The sequence below is a fragment of the Trachurus trachurus genome, assembly GCF_905171665.1.
Source record: "Trachurus trachurus genome assembly, chromosome: 3".
Taxonomy (NCBI): Eukaryota; Metazoa; Chordata; class Actinopteri; order Carangiformes; family Carangidae; genus Trachurus; species Trachurus trachurus.
This window is the reverse complement of record NC_139893.1, coordinates 28,793,350-28,812,462: the sequence shown is the minus strand read 5'-3', so window position 1 is coordinate 28,812,462 and position 19,113 is coordinate 28,793,350. Positions and strand designations below refer to the sequence as shown.

The window sequence follows — 19,113 nt, the reverse complement described above, 5'->3', positions numbered from 1 at the left end:
TGCCGGAACCGGAACTAATGTGCTGGAAGGCGAGAGCGGAGGGACGGAAATGACCGACGGACCATGTACACGGAAGTTTGCTTGGTTTGAAAAAAACTGTTCATTAGAGAAAACAGGAAATAAACAAACAAACTTTGACTGGCACAGACACTAAATGAAGAGCTTGTCTTTCAATGCGCAGTAGGTGAGAGGTAAAATGTCTCACATTAAAGAGTACGTGGACAGACTGACTCGTGTTTATCAGCGTTACACCGAGTACGTGAGGACGAATCCAGCTGCCACAGCACAGCTGGAGAGCACCGTGCGGACACTGTCCTATCTGATCGCAGGTGAGTCTCAGCAGCACCTGGTTAAACTCGTGTTAACGGTACAAAACAAAGCGTCAGTAGCTGTAGAGGCCGTGTTAAGGCTGAGCATAGGCAGTGACAGGATATCACTGCGCTTCGCTTCAACCCAGAGAGTTTGTAGTTTCATTTTCCATTGTACGCAAAAGTTTGCAAAATGACATGTTGACTTTTATAGTAGAAAATAACCCATTCTCCTGCAGACTGTCCTTAAAACTGGCATCAAATGATTAATTATTGCACTGCAGCTTTGTTAGCTCACCATGCTCCTGATTCAGTACCCGATATCACCTAATACCAGAGACGTTGGTAATACCTAGGCCTTCTGTACTAAAGGAATCAAATAAAGTATCTATCTATTTGGGCAGATATGGTGATTGTCAATTTTGTGTGGATGGTCATTTTCTGTCTTGGAGTGACCTATCTGAAAGTTGTCTTGATCTTAGATGCTGTTCTTTTAACAGAAACATTTGAAGAGACACTCATTTGTCTGAATTCACCTCTGTTCACTTTCAGAAATCAAGAGATATACAATTTTCCCTGTCAATGTTGATGTGTCCTGTCCAAACATCAGAGATACTTTCCACAGTGTTCCTGTTGTTTTCTGATGTTTCCAGCACATAACAAACAGTAACATGTTGTAACTGTTATTTCACACAGGGCGATTTGCAGATTCCCATGAGATATCAGAACTAGGTGAGTACTCTTGTTGATCTATTTACAAGAAATTAAAGCAGATATCAGTGGAATGTTTTTGTTAATATAAGTCCTAAATAGTCCTATTTTCCGTCAGCAATCACTTACATGAAGTATTTCAGCCTAAACACGAGTCTCTCCGTCACTCTGCTCTGCTGTAACCCGAGGAGAAAATTTTCCTTGTGGGATACAAGTGTTATCCAATGAGGAGAGAGAACGGCATGAAGGGCTGTGTGTGCAGCCAAGGGATGCGCGTGAATGTGGTGACGTAGCACGAGGACCAATTGATGCCTGACAAGGGCGGGGGCTGCTAACTCATGGTGCGTTCAAAGAAACTCGTACTTTGTGTTTTTCCTTCCTGTGAAGTCATACCAGTTCGATCTGGTACGAGTTCACGGGTCGGAAGTTACGAGTGGCCGTTATAGGGAACTTTCACAGACAACAGGATGGTAAAAACACGAGCTACGGGTTACCTGGAACGCTACCAAGTCGTAGTTGTGACTTGAAGCTGTAACTTACGGTTTCAAAAGCCTGCCTTGAACGCAGCATTAGCCGAAACGGCCGTGAAGCTGATATCTGCTTTAACATTACATGCAGTAAAATGAGTTTATCTGTAGAAAAAAACAGCAGTTCTTTTTGTAATCTGTTCACTGTTGGGCCTGTTTCAGGGGTTTTCTGCTATTCAGATTGATTACACCTCTTCTTTGTGTATTTTTCAGTTTATTCTGCCTCCAACCTCCTGGTTCTGTTCAATGACAGCATCCTGCGCAAAGGCCTGAGATGTACCTTCCCTGTGGTGAGTTCCTCCTCAAGGCTTCCCCTTTAAACAACTTTTATCCATCAAGCTGGACTCAGTGAACCACAATGACCCATTTAGTTCTCGTCTTTTTTCATGAACATGACACTGTGAGGATCTGGATACTTTCAGGGCTGCTTTATGAGTTGTCAGAAGTCACTCATTTGTTTAAACTTGTAACTGAATCCCAACTATTGAATTCAAATCTACAAACACTTACAGAAAACATAAAAAGTGTGGCCGCCATGGCAACATCATTCATAAATTTCCCTTAATCCTTGCAGAAACATGCTGCAGTTTCAGTTTGACTGAGAAGCTATGGCTGAAAGTTAAAATGTTCACCACTGTTGGCACCTGATGTCTGTGTGTGTTCAGTCTCTGTCTCAGCAGAGGCTCCTGACCTGGCTCTCTGTGCTGGAGTACGTGGAAGTTTTCCTGGAGATTGGAGCCTGTAAGCTGTGGGGTGACGTTGGCCGCTGGCTGGTGATCGGACTCATTCAGATTTTTAAGTATGTGTTTAAACTATCCCTCAAAACTCCTCTAGTCAAGTTTCAATGAACATGGAGTGATCCCATATTTAAAGCAGGAGTAATCGATATTTTTGTGTTAATATAAGTCTATCTACCCACAGCAATCACTTACATAGAGTGTTTGGACCGAAACACGGGTCTGTCAGTCACTCTGCTCTGCTCTGAGCCGAGGAGAAAACTTTTCTCGTATCCTACAAGTTTTATCCAATGAGGAGAGAGAACAGCATGAAGGGCGGTGTGTGCAGCCAAGGGATGCGCGTGAATGTGGTGACGTAGGGACGAGGACTGTTATGGTGCGTTCAAGGCAGCCCGTAACTCGTGTTTTTCCGACCTGTGAAGTCGTACCAGTTCGATCTGGTACGAGTTCACGGGTCGGAAGTTACTAGTGGCCGTTATAGTGACTTTCACAGGTAAAACAGGTCGGAAAAACACGAGTGGGTTGCCTGGAACACTACAAAGTCGTAAGTTGTGACTTGAAGCTGTAATTTACGGTTTCAAAAGCCGGCCTGGAACGCAGCATTAGCCAAAACGACCGGATCGCTTACTTCTGCTTTAACTTGTGCACTGATCTTACAAGAAACATTTGGATTTTAAGACCAACATAAACCGTCTGTGTTTTGAAATAAGAAAATCTCTGCAGCTGGTTCAACATCTGGCAGAAAGCCTGGAACCAGAAAATGGATTGAACTTGTTGATGAATTAGTACCTGGTTTGAAGTACATGTTTTATATTGTTTAATGATATATTTTAAAAAATGGAATAGATGCAGAAATAAGATAAAAACTTGTTGTCAGATCTTGTATAATAATGTCTACTAATTAACCATAAATGCATGATGTAACTCTGTTGTTCCACTCAGACTTTTTTTTCTCATGTTCATCCTCAGGACAATTTTTCGCATTGTGCTTCTTCTGTGGTATAAATCTGGCATCCAGACTTCACCTCCCATAATCCCCCTCGACAGAGCTGCAGAGCTCAGCGTTGAAGGTCAGCTATCTTTTCATGTTTTAATGTTGGACTTTGAGCTTCAAAGTCAAGAGGTTACGTCACATATCAGTGAGCATGTGTCTGCTAACAGTAGCTTTTAGCCCGTAGCTGCCTGAGCCTCACAGAGCTGTTAGCATGGCTTCAGACTCACTGCCAACAAGTCACACCAAAATCAGTTAATGTCAGTTAATGTCAGTTAATTAAAGCTGCACTCATCACTAAGATGAGATAAGACTTCACTGATCCTCCATAGAGGGAGTGAAATTGTAATATATATGTAGTAGAAAGTGTAATTAAAAAAAAACATTTCCCCAATATTCTCATTATTCTTCTATTAATAACATATCTATATAAATATTTGTGTAAGTCAAGTCAGTGTCATCTCCAGAACACATTCAGACACAGCTTGAGTTGACCAAATGCTGCAAATGAACATGAAACAAACAAAAAATAAGTTAATAAAATATATAAATAGTATATAAAACAAATGAAAAGAATAAGTAAATGTGTTTGTTAACAAGTTCACCATGTCGCCTCTGCAGGGTAATGATGCCATATTTACAGCTTCTTCTGTTGCCTAACAAAAATCACTGAAGCAGCTTTAAACTACAAAACAAATGTTGTTTCTTCTCCACAGATGATGTTGACGGCGAAGCGCAAGATGACACGTGTTTTGTGGGTCAGAGGTCAGGACGGGTCATTAGGCCGCTGGGCAGTGGTAAGAAAAAAAAATCATCATTATGTCTCCATGGGGACGATGGACAGAGCTCTGTGGACTCTCTTTAATGTCACAGCTTTATTTGTTCCTCTGCTCGTCAAGTTACACCCATTTAAATAAAAACACTCAACGTGCTGCTTTAAATGTGAAACACATATTCTTTTCATAGCAGTAACAAGAAATTAATAGAAAGTGTGAACTTACAACAGTGCAAAAATGTTAAACCAGCAGCTGTTTTGCTGATTTATTTGTTGATGTCGCGGCAGGTCAGTCCCTGCAGGCCCGCCTCTTGGGGGCACCGACTCAGAGGAAGAGGAGGAGCAGCAGCCTGAGGGAGAAGCTCCACAACAAGCCAACAGAGCTGGGGCTGCAGGAGACCATCGCTGAGTCTGTGTACATCAGCCGACCTCTCGTCCACTGTATCCTTCTGTCTCAGTCCACTGCTGTGCAGCACATCTGTCAGTGCAGCTCAACCATTTAAATGTTAGCAGGAGAAGACCAGGGTCCTGCTTCAGTTCAGTTCAGTTTTCCTGAACGCTGCCTGCAGTGCTTTGCCTCGCTGTCTGTGGGAAACGGTCGTGGAAGCCGTGGCTCATCTCCGGAGCCCTCGAACTGTCCAGGTGAGAAAGCTCCTCCGGAACAGATTCACGTCCTCACGTACATATACTGAATATTTAACCAAGACAAGACAAGGCAAGGCAAGACAAATTATACTTTATTATTTTGGAAAGAAATGTAGTCAGTTATTTCTTGACCAGTTGCTATGAATAAATCAAAGATAAATGTGCTCTGTGTCTTTTGTTTGAGTTATGAAAAGCTTCATGTTCAGTGATCCAGTGATTGATGTTGTGTTTTTCTTTCCTGCAGCTTCGCGTTGCTCAATGAGACCAAGTTTCAGAACCGCTGGGAGAGAGCGGAGATGAGGAGGAGAACCTTCCTCCTGCTCTACTACCTGCTGCGCTCGCCTTTCTACGACAAATACTCAGAGTAAGTGTCGCAGCGACGTACCTCATTTCCGTCATTTATGAAGTCCATTAAATTGTTAAGAATCAGAATCAGTGTGAAATTTCTGAAGATTTCCCAGAGACCAAGGTCGTATGTTTAAAAGTCCAAAACAAGATAACATTTTTTCCATCAATTAGGTTAAAAGGATACTTCACCCAAAATCGATAATTCACCAATTTTCTACTCACCGTCATGCCAACGATGGGTTCGGAGAACTTTCAGAGTTATCAAAACGCTTTTGGAGTTCCAGGGGGGGTCCGGCTGGCAACGGATTTTCATATAATGGCGTTGGATAGTGCTTTTGAATTGTCCAAAACTAACACTATGAAACATCCAAATACCTCCACACTGCTCGTCCGTACTGACCCAAGTGTCCTGAAGCCGCAACATGAAGAAGTTGTTCGGAAAAATTAATTTGATCTCTGTTTTTAGCCTTGTTGTAGTAGTAGCTCCCAGTGGATGTTTGTGCACATGCATGAGATTTGCTGTAAGATGTTTGTTCATTGTTGTAAACCATTGGATGTATGATAGAACATCTCACAGCAAATCTTGCACATGTGCACAAACATCAACAGAGCCACTGGGAGCTACTGCTACAACAAGGCTCAAAACAGAGATCAAATTAAGTACTTGGATGTTTCATAGTGTGTGTGTTTTGGACAATTCAAAAGTGAAGTCTATCCGCCACCATTATATAAAAATCCTGTAACTCCAAAAGCGTTTTGATGACTCCAAAAGTTCTCCGAACCCTTCCTTGGCATGACGGTGAGAAGAAAATTGGTGAGTTATCAATTTTGGGTGAAGTGTCCCTTTAATGATAAATTGTTTTCGTCCAACAAGAAAAACGCTCATATCTTTTTCACAAGCATCTGTGCAGCTTTAAATGTTTTTAAGATTTGTTGTTTAAATTGTGTTTGGCATCGTGTTTCTTCGTCTGCAGGGAGAAGATCCTCTTCCTGCTCAGACTCCTGGCCGATCACGTCCCAGGAATAGGACTCGTTGCTCGTAAGTACTCAGGCCTTCAATCACATAGTCTTTTCAAGTCCAGAAAAAGTGTTTATTGAGTTAAACATAAAATACAAAGAAAAAATATCAAGAATCAGCAGGCTCTGACCCTTCCCCCCGTGTCTGTGTCTCAGGTCCTCTGATGGATTACCTCCCCACCTGGCAGAAGATCTACTTCTACAACTGGGGCTAAAACCTGCTGCGTCTCCACCTTCAACCTTTTTAACATCATCGTGGGGGCGACGGCAAGAAATAAAGTGTCCCATGGCTGGTCAGAGACACCCGCCATCATGACCCTCCCCCACCCCCCAACAATCAAATATGGAGAGTGACAGCATGACGGTGTCATGTTTCTGAATTCAGAGATCTAAGCAGTCACATGATTCTGACCTGCAGGTTTTAATCCTTCTTTCTGACACTACAGAGAACTGGTTTAATCAATGCTAAAGAAAGTGTTTTGCCTTATGAACGTCTTGATTTCTTCGTGTCTGTCGTATAGTATTAGCACTTGACTCGTCAAATTTGTAAGATTCAGGCAGATCACAAGTGTCTGAGTGACGGCAGAGCTGCAGTGCAGAGATTTAAACCCGAGAAGCACATAAACCTCTCCACCCCTCACTTCCACCAGCCGCTGTTGGAAAGTTATCATGCACAGAGAAGTGAAGCTACTGAAGCAGATTAAAGTTAATAATATATATAATGAAGTGTGTGCAGTGGAGTCGGAGTCAGAGACGTGAACACAGCAGCGGAGGTTTTTTCCATCTTTATTAACATACTGAATAAGTTTCTGTTTTTTGTAGCCTACAAATAAATAGTCCAATGTTTCATCCTTTCGCGCCACATGGTTGTTACTTTGTGGGAGTTTATCACACGGGTGGGACACACACACACACACACGCAGGCTCGGCCACGCTGGGAAAAAATATGACACTCTGATCTTTCCAAAAAAAAAAAAAAAATCACGAACCAGGACCCTCATCTGTTCAGACCGTCCTCTCAATAACATGTTGAATGTGAAATCTGCCAGGACCTCAAGTGACCGAGGGGATTGAGACAAACAGGGAAGAAAGACAAATACTGAAAGGCTTCTTACTCTGAGCATCATCATCATCACTTAAGAGGCACAACCATGATCATGTTTTACAATGTGAACGTCTGGAATATTTTCTCATTGGTCAAAATGTGTGAAACGATAACCATGTAAACTGAAGACATCGGCCTTCCAAGTAATAAAAAAAAAAAACAGGGGAAAAGGCAGCGTCAACAGAGCGTCTTGTGTTTTCAGGGTCGTGGCAGACTTCAGATCCAACTGGCAGAAACAGTTGTAGAGTACAGTTGTAGTAAAATGTAGATGCATAGTCGAGACAGTGTCAACTTTTAATGAGCTGGGACTGAGCACGTTCTATCTGATGTATCAATACGCATTGATCTATATTTTTAATTGAATGCCCCCCCCCCATCAGTCTTAATTTGAAATTTCAAATTCCTGTGCGCGACCGACACGAGTCAGATAATAAATAACCGCAGCAGCTCGGACATCAAACATCTGATGCTCCAGTGTTTTCACCCAGACAGAAGTGCAGGATCCCAGAACTCACAAAGTCTCTGAAATTGTGTAAAATAAAAAAACAACAATAACCTGTGGACAAACTCTACTGTGAGTGAGCAGCAGTGAATCAAACGCTGAATGCAAACATTGTGGATTCTTGTTCAAATTGATGCTAAAAGTTGAAAATATATATACTGCATTTTTTTTAATATCACAATAAAACAAAATAAAAGACAGAACTGGGAAGAATATTCGATAATATGAACAACACTTTGATTTATGCAGGAGGAATAAAATATCGTAGAATTAACTCTTGACGTCATTTGTGAAAATCTAAGACCAAAAAATTTCTTGACAGTAAATTACAACAAAACTCTTGGTTTAGAAAAGACTACACCTTTCCATGGTTTCCTTTATGAAAATAAAACTCAAGAGTCTGCTAATGAGGATGAGGAGAAAATACTGTCTCACTCCTGGAAAATTGTCTCTAAAAGAGGGACGGGCGAGAAGGACGACTTCTTCCTCCACTCTTCATGCAAATCCTCCGCTTCCCGCCCCTCTTCTCTCTCGTCCCGTCTCTTCCGCCCAAATGCACATGTCAGTCAGGAGGCTGGTTGGCTCTACGCAGACGTTGGTTAGTTTGTGTTCCCACAGGCCGACGCTCGACTCGGGGCCGATCAGTAGGAGCCGTAACGGTCCTGGCAACAACAAAGGGAGAAATACACGACAGTCAGGAGTCAGGACGGGGTCAAACAGCAGGAGATCCACTCCTCCACCCTGTGACACGGAACCAGGTGTGTATCATAACCTAAATCAATGTATTGATTGATCAGCTGCTCTAATGGAATCACTTTTATACAGTTGACAGCTCTCTATTATCAGTCCTGAAAGTTTATATAGAGGTCTACAGGAAAAGAACTCTAATCTACGTTATGAGCAATAATTGTGAACTGTATGAAGAAGATGAAAATATGATTTCTGGGTCAGCACTCTTCGGCTGCCGTCTCACCTGGATCGTGTTCATCACTCCGTTGGCGAGGACGGCCATCTTGCCTGCAACGGTCTTGACTCCCTGTTTGAACTGGGCGATGTCGGGGCCGGAGGGAAGCACGCTGTCGAAGCCTGAGGCCCGCGCTGAGGAGCAAGAGCAGTTCGACTCAGTTAACACTCATTCCAATTCTCTCACACACACACACACACACTATATTACAGGATGTGGATTAATCCGCTGCAGAAAATAGTCCCCAACAAATTCACATCACTCTCCCTCTGAGTGAGGTTTGATTAAATAAAGTCAGTGAGCAGCTGTTTTGGGAAATTCTGAGACTTTACAAAGTCAGATTTATAATTGTGAGGTGTTTTTACAGATGTACAGCTCAGTGCCATAGTTAGGGACAAACACACAACTACAACTTCCTATTAGACCTGATTTTATTTTCACAAATGAATCATTTTGTTGTAGAGAAAAGATCAATAACCCTCCCTGTTTTCTTTTTCTCTAAACTGTATGAAAGGGACACTGTATGAAAATGTCTTGATGCTGAATGTTGTTTTTCTGTCACTTAGACGAACACAGTAACGTCACTCTGATCCTTTAGCTGCTACTGCTGCTACTGCTGCTGCTGCTACTTTAACTCTAACTTTTTTTAATGTACTTGGCTCCACACTGAGGAGCAGCTCTCACCTTTCGGGTCACTGCCGTCTCCAAACAGGTCAGCTGAACTGATGGAGGTGCTAGCGGACATGCTCTCCAGTCTCGTCTTGGCCTCGTACTGACAGAGGACAGAAAGAAAGTTAAAACAAGGATCTAACAGGACATAGTTCATCGAAACATTAAAAAAAAAAAATACACAGTAAAGATTTTTATTTTAGACAGATGTGAAGGGAGATGTGGTGTCTCACCTCGGCACTGCTCTCCCGACCAAAGAACATGTCCGAGGAAATGGCCTTGGCATTGGCAAACTTCTGCCGGGCCTCGCTCGACTCCGACACGGGAGCCGCCACCTCAGCTTTCCTCCTGCTGGGGAGTCTGGATTCAACAGGACACCACACGGTCAGAGCTGCAGCGCACACGACGACACTGAACAGAGGCTGAACCCCCCCGAGAGTCAGTGTAGTTACCTCTCTCCTATTGGCTGAATACTAGAGATGGTGACCTCCTCTTTGGGGTCGTCTTTCTCCAGAGCCCAGGAGGCGGTGAAGGAGGCGCTCCCTCCGTCAGCGTCCCACCGGGACCCGAAACTATCTCCCACTGTGAACGGGTTGTCCTTGTACCTGAAACATCCACCACAGTGGGTTTAACCACGGCGGGTTCACGACTTGAAACTGACAGAGGAGGATCAATAAAGGGAGGGTGCGTATATTTACTTGGGGGGTCCAGAGGTGAAGCCCGGCTCATCAAACATGTCCAGTTTGGAGCGAGAGGAAGACTTTGCTCCTATGGGAGATTCCTGCTCGATCACCTGCATCTCTGACATCACCGAGTGGGACACGGCACTGAAACGGGAAACAACACAAACACCAAAGCTTCAACTTCGCAGCTCAAACACCGGTGGAGAACAGACGACTCGTCCCCATGGTGACCTTCTGGTTGAAAGCAACCCGTCATTTCCTGCCGTGACGTTACCTCCTGTTGCCGAAGCCCATGCCCAGCCTCTCCGCCTGCTCCCTCTTCTTCCCCTCCAGGGTCTGAATCTTCTTCTCCTCCATCTTCCTGTCGATCTCCAGCTCTTTGTACGCCAGACGCATCGAGGCCACACTGAGAACACAGAGACGGAGCCGCGTCAACTCGCAATGCGGACAAATGTGAGGAGCCGTCACGGTTTCCCTCAAAGCTGAAGACAAACAGAGATCAAATAAAACTCACATGGATTCCTCGGCTTGTTTCTTTGCCTCGGCCACCTGCTCCTCTCTCAGCTTCTCGGCCACGTGCGCCTGCTTCTCCACCTCGGAGAAACTCTTGCTGCTCACCTTCTGGGCACCGAGACCTTTCTTAGCACCGAGCTGCATCAGGGAAAGGAAGTTAGTGTTTTTCTCCTTATTCACTGTGATGGTTGAGCTTTTTTTTTTAATGGAATAACCTTGTTAACACCTTGTAACATCAACTATTATTCAAAGCAGATAATTTCCTAATATCTTTCACAAATAAGATTACTTCTTCTGTAACCTAGTTTATTTTAACAATGGTTTGCAATGATTTTTTAAGCTTTATAACTATAGAAAGCCTTTTTTTGTCACTGTACAAATTATACAATAAAAGGAGGAGTAGTACGGCAAGTTAAGACATAGCATAAAAAAAATATCGCACTTCAAATATAATAAATACTTTAAAGGAAATATGCTTTCCTGAGTACAGTATTCTTTGGGGCTTAAACATCTGTATTTCATTGTTATGTAAAAAAAAAAAAAAAAAAAAAAAGGGACAAACAGACAAAAAATTAAATACTTATATGCCTACATCTTGAATTTTACTCTTGGGGCCATCTTCAACGTCAATAAACACTTCCCTCTACACTTTATGGTCATCATTACTATCCAGTCCAGTTACCAACATGAACTTTCTGGTTAAACTGTGACTCACCCCTTTCTTGGCCGTCATCGGCTTCTTCTTTCCAATAATAGAAGGTTTCACATCTGGAACAAAAAGTGACATAATCTTAAATTTTTTTTTTTTCAAATCCTGATTTGAGAAAAGAAAAACACACCAGCTCAACAAAACAAAAAGCTGCCACTGAGGAGAAGCAGCACTGAGTGGGTTAATTCTCAAACTGCAACTCACAACAAAAACACAAAGCAGAACGCTCTGTTAGAGAAGCCAGAGCACAGACACAGTATCTAAACTTCTCCTTCCTCTTCTTTTCACCTCAGTCTCCAAAAAACATCTGCCTTCTCGCAATCGCTGTTTTTTTTTTAAACTCCTTTATGAGAATCAGATGATATGTTCAACATCTCCACTTCCACAACTTGGGCCCAACCAATAATTGATATTAGGGAGTAAAACATTTCAATAACTGATTAATCAGCTGATATTCCTCATGTTTACACATATACACTTTTATGGTTCAAACACAAATATGTATTGAGGCTCAATATTTAACTTTGAACACACTTTGTCCTACAGTGTTGTGTGAAACAAACCTATAGAAATGAGAGAACCACAAACTGAATGAACACAACACTAACAGTGTTTTTCTCTAGTAAGGACATCTTTTCTAAATTAAATCCAGTTCACCTGTCAAGTTAGAGGGAACAAAAGAATACTTGTCATGGTTTCTTATTGACCAACACATACACAGATGAGACGATTAATCTCTTAATCACATCATCTGCATGACAAGAGGGTTTCATTTCATTTTCAATTTCAAAACCTGTTCAACAGCAGGAATCGTGCGTGGGAGAAGCGGGGGAAGAGAGGGAGGCAGTTTTTGAGATGTCAATCAAGCAACACAACCATGCGCCTGGGGCAAAAGAAACAACAGCTTAGCTCACACCAGTCAGTCACCTCTGGGTGTCCGTTCTTCCTGTGATGACAAACGCATGTTTTCCTCTACGGGACGAGACAAACCAGTCACCACAAGCGCCCATCAATTAACCCGTTTGTCAAACAACAGATTATAGAGGCGTAATTACTGTCTATTTATACACCTTTCCATTATTGTGCTGCGTCTTCTTGCGCATCATTACTTTGTGTTACATTGGCATCATTGACTGAAAAAATAATCAGGAAAATAATCAATAATGTAAACACTGGCACATTTGCTTCAGACCTTGAAAAATAAAAAGTGAAAGTCATGTTCATGATTATGAAGACACCTCACCTAACAGACAGAGACATAGAGTTTTAACATTTTTCATGGTTTTCTTGTTAATTGTGTCTAAAACTTTTAGTGATCAGGACCCTGTTTTGGAGACAACCACAACAAGCACCATAATCTGCAGTCATGTCGACTGTGTAGAGAACAAAGTCAAATAGTTTGTGCGGATAAACCACAGAGATAGAAAGAGACAAAGAGAGTGAAAGCAATAGAGAGAGAGAGATAGAAATGAAGATGCAGAGTGAGATTGAGAGCGAGTGTCAGACGTGAGAGGAGGAATTACATGTGACAGCGGTTACACAAGAGCAGAGCAGGACGGCGCTCAAGACTCACCAATGGAGGCTTTGGGTGATGTGCTCAGGCCATCGATGCTCGGTCCTTCCTCTTGCGCTAAAAAAAAAACCATAACAAAAAAAAAACCCCATCAAACATTTGAAACAATGAAACTAAAGACTCGTGCTTTTTATCACACAGTTTGCTGCACTGTCTAAAGTGAAGTGTTGTTTAGTTAACTACTTTATGGTCATTATATTTTCAAAAAGCTGCCACATTGACAGCTGCTCCGTGGCAACTTTGAGAAGATTAGAGGTGGACTTAATCAGCACCGATGGGATATTAACTCTTGTTATCAGAAGAAGTTTGGTACGTGAAACAGTTGTTTTGGCTGAGCAACTTTCATAAGGAGCAAGAGATATGAAGTAACAGACGAATGTGTTTTTTACTAACGGGTGTCATCCTGGACTTTAGCTGCCGTGTCCGTCAGCTGGGAGTTGATAGCGGCTCCATTCAGCTCTGGCTCCGAGGCCGGCGCCATGCTCCAGTCATTAGCCGGCTGCAAAGAAACAATTAAAAGGTATTTGTAATTTCAACTACATGGCAGAAAAACTCTATTTTAAAACCCATTTTCTGGATTATTTCAATTATACCTTTTTATGCTGTTTTCAGTCAGTTTTCAGAACCACTTTTAGACTGCATCATTGTACAGTTCAGTTATTTTTCTTACCTCAACTTTAACATAGTTTTTAAAGTTATTGATACCAATTAAAGCAGAAGTAAGCGACCCGGTCATTTTCGCTAATGCTGCGTTCCAGGCAGGCTTTTGAAATCGTAAATTACAGCTTCAAGTCACAACTTATGACTTTGTAGCGTTCCAGGCAACCCACTCGTGTTTTTCCGACCTGTTTTACCTGTGAAAGTCACTATAACGGCCACTCGTAACTTCCGACCCGTGAACTCGTACCAGATCAAACTGATACAACTTCACAGGTCGGAGTTACGAGTTTCCTTGAACGCACCATAACAGTCCTCGCCCCTACGTCGCCACATTCACGGCGTCCCTTGGCTGCACACACAGCCCTGCATGCCGTTATCTCTCCTCATTGGATAAAAACTGTAGGATACGATAAATGTTTTCTCCTCGACTCAGAGCAGAGCAGAGTGACTGACAGACCCGTGTTTCGGTTCAAACACTCTATGTAAATGATTGCTGTCGGAAGATATAACTATTTAAGACTTATATTAACACAAATATATCACTTACTTCTGCTTTAAGATCCCAGTGATGTTTGTAACTCATGTGTAATCTGTAATTAGTGCGACATTAATGTAATGTCCCAACTGTGTCGGTTCAGCTTCAGCTTCAAACCAAGTTCTGGTAGAAATTATTTTAAAAATGAGAAATCATATTCCCTGACTTGAAATGGTTTCCGTCATAAAACTCTTAGCAGAAGACAGCGGCAGCGTTACTGCTGTGAATTTGACAGGAAAACAAACGAACCTGTGTATGTTCAGCAAAGAAGTCTGCCTCTTTCTTCTCAGGAACTGTGGGAGTGCCTCCTCCAGATGAGTCGATCCACAGCTGTGACGGAGAGGACGAGACGCCCAGTAGAATGATAACAATTCTTTTTTTATCTTTATTTTTGTGATGGACTGTGTGGACTCTGAACCAGTTCTGCCACTGTGGCTGATAATCATTATTATGCAACATGTCAGTGATCCACCACGCGGCACCAGGCAAATCAAAAGCCATTATTCAACCGCTGTATCAGACTGTGTGCAGCCGTCAGCTAAAATACAACAGGAGCTGGACCAGAGATCAGAGCAGTGAAGTGAACATAAAAATCACATGATCGACGTAAACATTTCACTTGATATTAAACCGACCGCTATGTTGTGACTTGGGAAGATATAAGAGTGTGTGTGTGTGTGTATAGTTAAGATACAAGATATTATGCAGATAGGTTTATTGTGTCAAAAAAGGGTTCATTATGCCTGTGCAGATTCATGATAGCTGGAAGAGGCCTGGGCGATATTCACAGTATAATATCTGTTAGCAGCCCGAATGTGGAAATGTGTGATATTACTGCTGGAAGTATTTAAAAAACAAAATGAAATACAGCCCTGTAGCTTTGCCACCGAAGGCAGGGACACAGCCTGATCATCTATGATGGACTCATCTGTAATGATTAAGGCTACGAGATACAATTCCACTTCCTTTGTACTCACATCTGTGCCATATTTGGACAGCGCGGCGTTTGCTTGCTGCCGAATCTTCTCCCTGTACATCTGGGCTGCACGGCTGTTATACTTGGCGTTGGTGTCGTTCGTAGAGCAGCCATGCTGGCGGAAGAATGCCATCTTCAGAGAGGAGGGGGGAAAAAAAAAAGTTATTTTTTTTAGTTTCAGGTGATCACGCTTCCTGGAATGTGGGTTTGGACTTTATTCAACTTACCGCATTGGTATTGCCGCCAACCTGCATACATCTAAGCTGAAACCAGTTCCAGTTGGAGTCTAACTCAGTGGATCTGATGGAGGAAGGGAAGAAGGTGGTAAGTCAGCGCTTCAGTACGACAGGTATTACATATTACATACAATACAGGTCTCTATCGCACACGCTCAAAAGACTGGCTCACACTGCAGGTTCCCTCAGTTAACACCGAACTTGGAAAGACCAGCTTCTCTTACTGTGCACCTACAACCTGGAACACTCTGCAGAATCATTTGAAACTTACCTCACTTTTATCAATGGGACAATTTAAAGCCATAACAACATCTTATTTTACCTCTAACTGCTCGTGCTTTTAACTATGTTTCAATTTATATTCTGGTATTCTGTTATGTTTTTGTATGTTTCAAATGTCTTGTCTTCTGTCCTTGTGTGTTTTGTGTCTCATCTCGGCTATATTGTAAATGAGGTTACTCCTCAATATATCTCCGAGTTTAAATAAAGGTTATGAAATGAAATGAAATGTATTCATGATCGTGGTACTACAGGTCACTTGTCTGAACTAGTTTTTACAATGTGCTGCTGTTGAGGAAGACAGACATGGTGCTTCACATGGTGCTGCACTAGTTTGCACAAATGACAAGTGCTACAAATTGTTGTGTAACAAAAGAAAAAAGGCCTGAGAGAAGTGAAAACCCAGGCTTCCTTTCTGACTTCCACACAGCAGTGTGTGTCAATGTTGGACTTTTGATTTCGCAAAATGACTCAGTCTGGAAAGTGTGGCTGAGGTACAGTCGCCTCAAATGTCTATTGATTCTCTGTCATTCACAAACTGTGGTTCAAGAGAAAACTGCATTCATCTGAACAGTGTATACAGAAATATTCACTCGTGTCCCCTGTAATAGAAGTGACGCACACACATGCCTTTTGTCTCATACAAAAGAACTGTCAAGGAAGAACGTCGCACCATGTCTGCTACCAACAATACTCATCGTTGAGCCTACCTGATGAAGCTGAGATGCACTCCCAGGGAGCGGTGGATGCCAGAGCAGTCGATGCACAAGAACACACCATAGGAAATACTGGCCCAGCTGGGGTTTTTAGCTGAACAGTCAAAACATACCTGCAAAGAACAACATGTTTGAAAACGCTCAGAAAGCACAGACCTCCCAATGTCAAACAAAATGCATCCAGACTTCAAAGAAAGAAAACAAAACTCTTGTGAGTTAAAATCCCCCGACTCATGTCATGTCCCATCCCTCCTCCACCAAGTCTGCTGCTAATCAGTTCGCTGCTTTGTGCATAATTCTGCTGACAGATAAACAAGTGAAAACAACCTCCTTATGAAACGTTTGTCCTGGGACAATTTTACTGAGATCTATAACCGCTGTTTTAAAACACAATATTATGTGTAATCGCAAGCTCCCAATTTCTTATCTTAACTGTTGTTATTAAATAATAATTAACACACACACAAAGAAAATACACAGCTGACAGTCACGTTGGTCTCTTAGACTTTGAAAAAGCTCAACAACACATAACACCAACTTATGAAATAGTTCAAAAAGTTTATAGAAGATCAACAGAGGAGGAATAACTGTCCCTCTACTTCAGAGATATTGAAAGTAGAATTTCCTGTTGAAAGTCACCTGGGTTTAACAAAAACCATGTTAACAAAATTAGGAGTTTCCTCGTCTTGCCCCGGTCATGTGAGCCAACCTCCTATAGAGCACCTTGTGTAAGTATTGTACAGGTGGAACAGAAAAGGTTATTATTTATGTTTTTTCCATACTCTTTTGTGTTGCTTTTTGATCCTTAAGGGGGTTAGAGAGAAACACAATGTCGACCCTGTGTCTGCCTTATATGTAACAGAAATCAATAATAACTTTGATAGCATAGTAAAACACTAAACCTCCATAGCAATGATACAGTTTACATAAGTTTAACATAAAAACAGATCAAGAACCCAACCCATCAGGATAACCACTAAACCACCATTGATTGTAGTAAGTTTCCACCATCAGAATGCTTGTAGCCTAATAAATTCATATTACAACCAGAAACTGTAATTAGGGATTATGTAACAGGACAAGGACTAAAGGCCACACAACTGTAACTGTAACGGAAACTGTGAGGATCACAGTAAAATAAATGACTCTAGGTTTGATTTTAATAGTGAAATTTACAGTTAGAGTGAAATAAGCATTAACTGGAGAACTGACAATGACAGGTTGGATGATAGTGAGTTTTTCTCTGAGGCCTCAATAAGTACCGATGAAGACAGAAGCTGCCACGCTAATGGCCTCAGTAACAATGGTGTGACACTAAAGCAGCTGGAAAACGTATTTGTTTATTCATTTACTGAAGACGGCTTGCCGATATATCATATACATGTACAGCTGATGCTAAGGCTCTGATAACCTGCTCGATATCCTCTGTGAACATCAACGACAAATGCTTCAAAACTACAAATGTGTCCGTCTACGTTACATGCGCTGCGTTTTCAACATGTCTAGTTTTATTGACCGGCTAACGAAGATTTCTGTCATTTCTCGAACCTGGCGAGGCTCAACAGACCGGTTTGCCACCTCGGCAAACACAAATCGTATACGTGGCCTTTATGTTTGACTGCTTTACTGGTGGGCTAGCTCCCCGTTAGCTCCCGTTGGCTCCCCGACCGTAGAGCCGGGCCTAGCTGGAAAACAGTTAGCCGGCCAGCTAACCGCTTCTTACCGGACACATCGAGCAAACCGACGAGCTGTCAGTACACAACAAGCGTAGAGGATGATACACAAACATCGGTGGTGTTTGGCTCGGTTACCTTGTTCGTAGGAATGGATCTTAATCTTTTGAAAATGGTGAGGATTTCAGTCTTATTTGGTTCCGTAGCCATCTTGTCACTCTGAGAATTTCCATAAACTGACGTCACTACGGGTGCTCGCAGGCCCAAATGTCTGACGAAAGCGAAAATTGTTCTAAGCTTCAACACGTCACTCCAAAAGCTGAAAATGATTGGTTCATAGTCATAGCCCACAAAACATGTTTCCAAAACTTTTTTTTTTTTCACATCCGATTAGGAGCTGTGGTCAACACCTACTGGTCGACCCCATGAAAGGCTCAGCCAATTACCATTAAGCCTTTAACTGGATCAAATGGAAAGATTAGGTAGGTCTAGTCAAAAGGCTCATAAGAAAAGTGAATCAGCAAATTAAGAGCATCCTTCCTCACAACTAACCAACCAACAATAAAGAACACTTTCAAATTAATTTACATTTAGGCCTACATACAAGTTTTTCCCATTTTGCTGTTTTTTTGTAGTTTTTTTTATTTTTTATTTTTTATAAATGCTGCACAGGTAGGCTACTGTCAGATCTGTGAAGTTGTTTTTGTTATTTGCTTGTGTTTTTAACCTTGGCAATGTGAATATATATAGGCTATTTATATTTTGAATATTTGATTTTTGATTTTTTCAAGAACAAGAACAAAGTTCAGCTTACAAACTGACAAGACCAAATCAAATAAAAAAATTCAATATCCATAAGGTGGATTTTAAAAAAAAGTAAAAAAATAAAATAAAAAAAGCGTGAATTGTCATAGTACAGTCCAGATCTGGTTTGACTGGTTTGTTTAGTGAATTTGGAAAGGAGCTGCCTCTCCCATAGGTGACACGGAAACTGACAGAATGAGCTGTTGCACAGACAGATTCAGTGAGACACCATGGAGGCAGGAGCACTTGTCCTGCTGCTACTGGTGTCCGTGTCACTGGGGTCTGCTGGGGCTCAGGGCTTTAATGGAGACAGCATCAGTTTTATGCCTCCACAGAAGAACAACGATGGGACATTCAGGGTACAGTAATTATCTTATTGACTTCTTTATATCTTCATAATATAGCTATTAAACATATAATTTAATTAGAGAATACTACCATTTGGCAAACCTTTGGA

At 41.9% G+C, this 19,113-nt stretch overlaps 2 protein-coding genes across 3 annotated transcripts; one reads left to right on the top strand and one right to left on the bottom strand.

The window, feature by feature from the left end:
* The first annotated feature begins 58 nt into the window (after positions 1–58).
* pex16 (peroxisomal biogenesis factor 16) lies at positions 59–6,401 on the top strand. Its single transcript, XM_084001632.1, has 11 exons — positions 59–329; positions 1,005–1,040; positions 1,760–1,836; positions 2,212–2,345; positions 3,253–3,353; positions 3,991–4,071; positions 4,338–4,490; positions 4,619–4,691; positions 4,939–5,058; positions 6,017–6,081; positions 6,216–6,401. Exons 1-11 carry the CDS (start codon positions 197–199, stop codon positions 6,272–6,274), a joined length of 1,032 nt encoding a protein of 343 aa, XP_083857758.1. The 5' UTR covers positions 59–196; the 3' UTR covers positions 6,275–6,401.
* Positions 6,402–6,996: 595 nt separating this feature from the next.
* arfgap2 (ADP-ribosylation factor GTPase activating protein 2) lies at positions 6,997–18,120 on the bottom strand. 2 transcript variants are annotated; one of them, XM_084001630.1, is made up of 17 exons: positions 17,991–18,120; positions 16,174–16,292; positions 15,176–15,248; positions 14,950–15,081; positions 14,222–14,302; positions 13,171–13,276; positions 12,778–12,834; positions 12,132–12,176; positions 11,211–11,263; positions 10,497–10,633; positions 10,257–10,388; positions 9,998–10,126; positions 9,752–9,904; positions 9,533–9,659; positions 9,315–9,402; positions 8,640–8,764; positions 6,997–8,328 (listed from the first exon to the last, which is right to left on the bottom strand). In XM_084001630.1, the coding sequence occupies exons 1-17, from the start codon at positions 18,060–18,062 to the stop codon at positions 8,308–8,310; spliced, it is 1,650 nt and encodes a 549-aa protein (XP_083857756.1). In that variant the 5' UTR covers positions 18,063–18,120; the 3' UTR covers positions 6,997–8,307. The 2 variants fall into 2 exon arrangements, with proteins under 2 accessions (XP_083857756.1, XP_083857757.1); XM_084001631.1 differs by lacking the exon at positions 12,132–12,176.
* Between the last annotated feature and the right edge of the window lie 993 nt (positions 18,121–19,113).

Bases quoted from the DNA above. Each gene is read 5' to 3' on its own strand.
- arfgap2 (XM_084001630.1), bottom strand. From the start codon at position 18,062: ATGGCTACGGAACCAAATAAGACTGAAATCCTCACCATTTTCAAAAGA. The intron at 16,293-17,990 runs GTAACCGAGCCA...TGTTCTTTGCAG, and splicing joins GATCCATTCCTACGAACAAG to GTATGTTTTGACTGTTCAGC. The intron at 8,765-9,314 runs GTGAGAGCTGCT...CTTGCTCCTCAG, and splicing joins AGACGGCAGTGACCCGAAAG to CGCGGGCCTCAGGCTTCGAC.
- pex16 (XM_084001632.1), top strand. From the start codon at position 197: ATGTCTCACATTAAAGAGTACGTGGACAGACTGACTCGTGTTTATCAG. The intron at 1,837-2,211 runs GTGAGTTCCTCC...GTGTGTGTTCAG, and splicing joins TGAGATGTACCTTCCCTGTG to TCTCTGTCTCAGCAGAGGCT. The intron at 4,072-4,337 runs GTAAGAAAAAAA...ATGTCGCGGCAG, and splicing joins CATTAGGCCGCTGGGCAGTG to GTCAGTCCCTGCAGGCCCGC.